This window comes from Polypterus senegalus, chromosome 10, assembly GCF_016835505.1.
Source record: "Polypterus senegalus isolate Bchr_013 chromosome 10, ASM1683550v1, whole genome shotgun sequence".
Classification (NCBI taxonomy): Eukaryota; Metazoa; Chordata; class Cladistia; order Polypteriformes; family Polypteridae; genus Polypterus; species Polypterus senegalus.
The window spans coordinates 169,034,871-169,042,370 of NC_053163.1; the positions used below are offsets into that span (position 1 = coordinate 169,034,871).

A 7,500-nucleotide genomic window follows, 5' to 3' on the forward strand; every position below is an offset into this window, starting at 1 on the left:
GAATTCTGGGGCCTTCTATACACAGGTACGTGAGTGCCTTTCTAAATGATATCCAGTCAATTCAGTTTGCCACCAGAGGACTGTAATCGGGTTCTAGAAACATCTCCAGCAAATGGGTGGCCTCTGAGCACAAATTTGTAGTGCTACAGCAAAGGGGGTCTTAATACTTTATGAATGAGAGATTTCTGCTTATTGATTTTTTAATAAATTCACAAAGCTTTCTGAGAACATATTTTCACTTTGTCATTATGAGTTATTATTGAGTGTAAATAGATGGGCAAATAAAATGGCAAATGTGTCAACTGAAAATGAAATCCCCAACACAATAACGTGTGCAGAAAGTGAAGGGGTCTGAATCCTTTTCTGAGTCCACTGTTTAGAGTGCCTCTCCTGTGCTCAAATATTCAAAAGTTGCGACGTGGAGTGAGCCAGCAGCGCCCTCTGCCATGCAGTTCATGTTCTTCTTAGCTGGTCCTGACTTTACTCTTAGGGTCGAGGCACCCTTTTTTGCTAAATCAATGCTCCACTGATGTTTCAGGCTGCCTGGAGATTTTACGCCACCAACCTGAGCCGGACAGACCTCCATTCGACGTGGAGCTACTATGAACGCACTGTGTCAGTCCCCATGTACAGGTAAGCCTGCTCTCTTTTGTCTAGTGATTCATGACGTTCTGAGCTCACACTAGTGGTGTTAGCAAGAAAAAAAAAAAACATGTGGCAAAAAGTGCTGAACCGGAGTTTGAAAAAAGCATTGCTGCAGTGTCATGGCTGGTAGTTAGGTGGGTCGGTAGGTAGACGTTTACAGGATAGTAAAGGTCTACCTAACTGACTCACTTATCTACCGAGACACTGCGGCAATGATCTTTCAGCTCAATTTCTTTTTATAAGCTGCATTGTTTTTAGTTAACCTTCACAGGATGAGAATGGGCAAAGAGAAAATGCCATAGCCAGGTTTGCTGGGGTGGCAGCATCCATCAGAGGCGCTTTTTTTCTGGTTGTGTCACTCTTCGTTACCCTCCTTGAGACTAAGCACCCTCTTCCACTCAAGGTGCAGGCTTCTCACATGGGCACAACTGTGCTATTCTGGTACTTCCAAGGTGGCTTTTTTGTATGTGCCAGCTGGCGAATATTACCCTTCACCCCCATGTGGACATGGCCTTCCCGAGGCAACACTTAGCTGCCTCTTTTATACGGCACATCTCCCAGCATGCCCTACAGTGTCAGTGAGCTCTAAATGTGAGATCATTAGAGCTCGTTCAATGCGCTCACAGAATGTGGTGGGCAAACATTTGGTCTGTGCCACGCGGGCTGGCTTGAGTTCCTCTCTTTGCAATAGAAAAAGACAGCTGCCGAACCTGTTGACGGGGATGAATGTTGGGAACAAGCAGCCGAGCAGATTGCAACACAATCGCTTGCTCATTTTAATTTGTTTGTGTCTTTTGTTTTTCTCTCTTTCAAATGCCTTTCTCTTTAGTAGCATATTGCTTCCACACGGCACCTGCAGGTATGATGTGCATGTGAAAGTGAAGCCACCTGGTTTCCGTTTTTCATTCTGTGCCTCTCATCTCTCTTCCCGACACCTTGTGCTCCTGGGGCAACTGGTAGGACTTTATGAAACACATCCTTAGTGTCATCTTTCTAAGGGGCCAGATGTTCTATAATGGCAGAGGCTCTAAAAGCAGGACCCTAACTGTACGTAGTGACCTATACACATTAATCTTGTACTGTGTGAATACAGATTGAGCCGAAGCCAATGCACGTAGGCTGACCCCTAGTGAGTCACGTACAGTGCTTAGACTGACCTCTAGTGGGCATGCGTAGATTGACCTTAGAGATGCATTCAGGGTAGCAGTAGCCTACAGTCATCCACTGCTGTGGTCTTCAGGTGCTGTTCAGTATGATATGCAGAAAAATTAACGGGGCGAGAAATTTCCCCAGGCGACGCCCTCTCACTGACATCATCTTTCACAGCGGACCCTCTCCATTTCAGCCCCGCTAAACGTGCCCCTCTAACTAAAGTCATCCCTTCCCGCATGAGATCCCCCAAATGTCACTAATGAAAAATTTTGCCTGGGTCATCCCTTTTGGTTGCATGTCCTCTCTTGGAGTTGCTGGATGTGAACAGACAACAGCCATCTTAGCCAGGTGAGCTAAAGGGGGAATTCCCCTTTTTTCTGATCGGCATTGTGATATGCAGATACAAACATGGCAATGATGGGTGGAGGCCTCCAAAAAGACTATAAAGCAGACCAGGATCTTCACTAGTTAGTCTGAAGAAAGGGCTTAGCCCAAATCAGCCAGTTCTTCTTCTGGCTACCAGCAGGCTTCAGCTCAAGCAGGCCCCAAAATGGGAAGCTGGTTTTGAAACTTCAAAAAAAAAAAAAAAAAAACGATGAAAGTCTCAAAATATATAGAAATTGCCCTACAAGGGAGAGGAAAACTGTAAACCTCTGGCTTGACAGAAAGTGTTATAAACTGGCAAATTATTTAAAGGAAGCACAAAATACAAAAACAAAAAGGCAAAAAGAGTTTGCTCATAAGGCAATTCAAAGCAAACAGGCCATAATACAAAACCCATTAGGAGACAATTTGGGCAGCGAATAGACTAATTAACAAAAGGTCTAAGGCTACATCCACACTCCTACAGTTTCATTTAAAAATGATCTCTGTCCGTATTTGTGCTTTCACATACAGTAGTTTATGAAAGTATCTTGACGCTCTCTGAAATGACCAAAAACGCATACGTCGTAACCTTCTCCCTGCACTAGGCATGTGTACATTGTCAGGAAGAGGAAGAGGAGTTATCCTCCATGCTGGACATTTTTTCACAGCTTGTGATTTGTACACAGTGGACTGAAGTTTGTAATGGAGTAGGGTGCAATCAGGGAAGGGCCACACGAACCCGTCAGTATGTGGTTAGACTACATTTTCAAACCTCTGCATTTCCACCCATCCACGCTGCACGTCCAAGCTGCCATTTTCAGAAGTATACGACTCTAGAGGACATTTTCAAAAGTCACCATTTTTAGGGGTTAAAAATGCCAGCATAGGGTGGATGAAAGGCGAAGACCGTTTTTAAAAGAAAATGGAGTAGTGTGAACTTAGTCTGGCATGTTTGCGTTCTTATTTAATTTTTTGACTTATTCTGTGCTGTTGAACTGAACATTTAATATCTTTATTATTTAACGTATGCCAAGTGCTTTTGAGCTTATAATAGACTTCTCCAGGTAAATAGAGAAAGTGTATAAAGCTTCTGTTCTTACATTTTTTATTCCTTTACATACAGTATCTGTTGTACAAAAACACCCCTCTTGCCATTGAGTAAATATTCTCTGGCCATCACAATTTCACGTGTGCAAGTCATTATAGGCCAAGAGCAGTCTCAAGCCAGGTATTTGGATTTCTTTGAGCAGGCACTAGTGATATGGAAAATTTATAATGATAACACATTAATCCTGGTCATCTCTCTATTATAAAAAGAAAATCCTGGAGAGAAACAGTAGGGCGACGAGACATGATCTTCACGTGAAGACACTTAAAAGACCCGCGAGACTAAAGAGACTGGCCACAGAGCGTCTCGCGGGGACCTTAAACATGAGACTTTGTGCCAAGAGGTTGACCAGGACATCTCGTGATGACGTACAACATGAGATTCTTGCAAGACGCGCCTTACTTACAACCAAATAAGAGCGCGGGCAGGAACACACTCAGTCGCGTTTTGGCTTTGAGCAGACACAGATCCAGGGCTCTCAACACATATAAAGCGTATAAGAACGATACGTTATAAATGAAGAGTGAAAAAGAAAGCAGTGCGGAAAAAAGAGACCCAAAAGCGTTGGAGAGACAAAAAAGAAAAAGAATAATCTAGTGGCAAATTCAGAAAATAAAGAAATTATCAGCCCAGAACAAGTGGAATTGAAATAAGAGCAGGTCCAATCCGGACGTTGGCGCGATACACATGTGGAAAAAGTTAAAGGATATGAAAGTAGGAAAATTAGAAAGAATAAAAAAAAAAGTAAAGATCGCACAAGCGCTAACAAATGGAAATTATTACTCGAAAAAGGGGGAAAAAATCACCACGGACCAGGTGACATTGAAACAAAAGCAGGATAAAACGAGGTCAGAAATAAAAGACAAAGTAAAACGTCATAAAGAGGTTAAAAAACAAGGGGGCCAAACACATGCAGAGCAGGTTAGAGAAAATGAAAACTGGAATTCAAAAGACTCGTAGAAACACAAGCAGAGCGAGAGACGGAATATGAGAGCAGAAAACAACAAGAGTGTCAAAACAAAGAAAGTAAAGATCGCATTAGCGCAAAGAAAGAGAAATTATTACTCGAGAAAATAACGAAAAGGCGAATAGAGATCGAATATACGGACACAGGTGATATGTCAGAAGTATGGAAATATCGTAAGGCTTTGAAGTTTAAGTCAAGAGAATTTCAAAAACGGGGTTTACCTCACATGCATTTATTGGTTACTTTGCAAAATAAATTATTAACTGCTGCTGATGAAGATCGTTTTGTCTGCGCTGAAATTCCAAACAGAGAACGCTATCCTGAATTATGGTACAAAGTTATTAAACACGCCTCACTGAGCTCATTAAAACAATTCAGCACATTGGGACTCGAAAGATTCCAACAATTGTTTTTACAAAAGCTCTGAAATAAAAGTGAAACTAATGAAAGAGCAACAATTCAAAGAAAAAAAAATCTTAAAAGTGTGTACCCAGTAGCACTAGGGTGTTGTACCGTGTTAGCCATTATGAATGTAGAGAAAAACCAAGCAAAGTGACACCTTTTTATTGGCTAACTAAAAAGATTACAATATGCAAGCTTTCGAGGCAACTCAGGCCCCTTCTTCAGCAAAGTGTGTACCCAGAAAAATAAAAACGGGGGTTGGCGAGCAAAGCCCCCTAGTCATTATTAAAAGAATTGAAATTAAAAACATGGCAGCGATGCTGATACAGTAGGTAATCAAGCACTACACTGAGGAGATAGTTTGAAACAGACATGCGCTCAACCAAAAATGCATTAAAGACTTTGAACACCACAATGGTGCTATACCAGTGTCTTGAATTTAATTTCATTTAGCTTTTTATGTAATTATTCCTGAGGTTTGCGAGGATTCATCTAGGAATCTACAGGTGTGGCCACCAGGGGGCATAGTAGTACCCCAAACCGACAGATCTACACAACACAGTGATGGTTTTAAACACAACATCTTCTTTATGTTTACTTCCACCATTCTCCAAATTCTCTTCTGCAATAACACAATAATAACAGTAGATTTCTTCCTTACTTCCACATCTCCCTCTAAGCCTCGTCCACACTCCTCCGGACTCTGACTGCCCTTGCAGGAAACTCGGCTTCTTTTATGCCAGTCCCGGGAGTACTTCTGGTACCACAGCATTGCACATTGGAAGCACTTCCGGGTCAGGAGGAAGTCTATAAAGGAGGTTGCACCGATCCCCTGCAGCTCCTCCTGGTGGCGCCCAAGAATCCCAACAGGGCTGCACCGTAGGACTACAATTCCCTGTGGATATTCATATGGGTGTCCCACCAGTGGGATGCTGCCACCATGTGTACAGGGGTAGGATATAACTTTGAGTGACAGACACCTCTTTCACTTCTATTGTGGCTTCCCCTTCTGGCTGGAAAGCAACCTCGATCCCGGACTGGACGCCCATCCGTCCAACTCAACACTCACACTGGTATTGGCTTTATGTAAGGATATTTCATCGCCATTGTGTTTTCTTACAGATAGATCAATTTGTAAACATGTTGCTCAGGGTCAGATACAGTATATATAACACGTGTAAAGCACATACAGTATGTGAGACTGCATGCCTACAATGTGTGGCGTGATCAGCACACCCTGGGAACCCCAGGAACCTCACTGCAAGGAACACAGGGGTAGAAGAACACAAACTTACGGGACAGAACACAACATTTAGACCGCGTTGAATTGTTGTGGCAATCGTCACAATGGCTTACACACTCATCTGGGCCTCCTCTGTATACAAACCTGCTCCCTCCGGTTGCTGACAGTCCACCACTGTAATTTTTCAGTATAATTCCTTGAAGTCGGCTGGATTGATCTTTTTGAGCTGTCTGAAGTGGCCGAACACTGGGACGATCTGCTCACAAAACTCCTTTCTGAACAATATGGAAGGTTAATTGTAACAGTGGGACTTGCCATTCAACTCTGAGGACGCACCTGCTAAAAACTTAGTGTTTTCGGTTTAAATCATGGCACTCTTAGGCATCAGACTAAACCCATTACCCTCACAATTGCCAGTCCTGGCATTTACATGTAATGTCATTAAAGTAAGAGCTACAATACAATATCATTTTTGTAATTTTAGATTTAAGCACACAAGGAAAGGACTCTGATAAGCATACTAAGGTGACAATTACAGAGGAAAAAGTCTGATATTTAGTGACCGGACTACATGAGCCTTAGTGATCATCCAGTAGTTGGCACAGGGGTTACTGTTACATTAAATTCCTTTGGATGGTCGCCTAAGAAAGGGAAATCTGATTCTGTTCAGTCCCACATATGGTGTCGTTGGTTCAATGTCCAGCTCAATTAAAGTGCCCATCTTCCTCCATGTTATTGGCAAGTTTCCTGGTTTGGTAGAACTGCCCAGACAGCTATCGTCTTCGGCTTGAAATGAAGCTCATGTGACCCGCTATGCCTATGTCACCCCAGTGCCACCAGAGCTACAGGACCTTCCGCCCAGATGCCGGTGCCCCAGAGCAGAAATGCACATCACTTGGTTCGATTCCTAAAGTCCTTCCACCAGATTTTAATGCACTTTATAATTTTTGTGATTGAAGGTTCTTTGCAAGTGACTATTTTTCCTTCCAAATGACAGGTTGATCCCACCGCTTAATCAGCTGGACCTGCTGAGGAACCTGAAGAGCAAGTCTGGACTCTCCTTTAGGTCAGGATATTTCACGTTATTCCTATTTAAGCAGCGGGCAAGCTATGGTTACTGCTAAGCTGGCCTGGCATGGGTGCCGTGCCCTTCACTGGTCACATCACCTCAGCACACAAAAAGTCCAGCCACTGCATGCCCACTTCTTTGAGGCAAGGACAGGCGGACAGATCCACCTCTGCGAGAGGCTGAGTTCATGCTTGAGGATGGCCAGCACTGATAGATCTGCATGCCTTCCTTTTTGGTGAGGGGCATGTAGACAAGTAAAGGGGGGTGAGTAGAAATGGGGGTACAAATAGAAAAGTGGGACTCAGCTTGGCGTGCTGTTTCATGGGCTATGAAAATCCCAGAAGACAGCCGCTTGAGTCGCCTTGAAATATGCATGTGGACAATGTGGTGAATGGAGGACTAACCTGCAGTGTCTCTTTTGTTCCCATAAATAAAGGAAGGAGCAGCAACCGGAGCCGTCCCCAAGGTTTGTATCCACTTGTGTTGTGTCCATTTGCAAATCCCTCTTCTGGTTAGAGCTTAAAATGTCACAAAATGTCATTGGCATA

At 43.3% G+C, this 7,500-nt stretch overlaps 1 protein-coding gene across 16 annotated transcripts in view; it reads left to right on the plus strand.

The window, feature by feature from the left end:
- LOC120538023 (potassium voltage-gated channel subfamily KQT member 2) overlaps window positions 1–7,500 on the plus strand; it is a 131,760-nt gene that overhangs the window by 76,224 nt on the left and 48,036 nt on the right. For 11 of the 16 annotated variants that reach the window (XR_005635428.1, XM_039767388.1, XM_039767390.1 and 8 more), the window contains exons 8-11: window positions 539–633; window positions 1,475–1,504; window positions 6,881–6,949; window positions 7,389–7,418. Coding sequence is in view for 15 of the 16 variants with exons in the window: in XM_039767388.1 (XP_039623322.1) it covers window positions 539–633; window positions 1,475–1,504; window positions 6,881–6,949; window positions 7,389–7,418 (224 nt within the window). In the remaining variant the exon portion in view is untranslated. The remainder of the gene's footprint in view (window positions 1–538; window positions 634–1,474; window positions 1,505–6,880; window positions 6,950–7,388; window positions 7,419–7,500) is intronic. The other 5 variants (XM_039767393.1, XM_039767396.1, XM_039767398.1 and 2 more) reach the window with 2 other exon arrangements.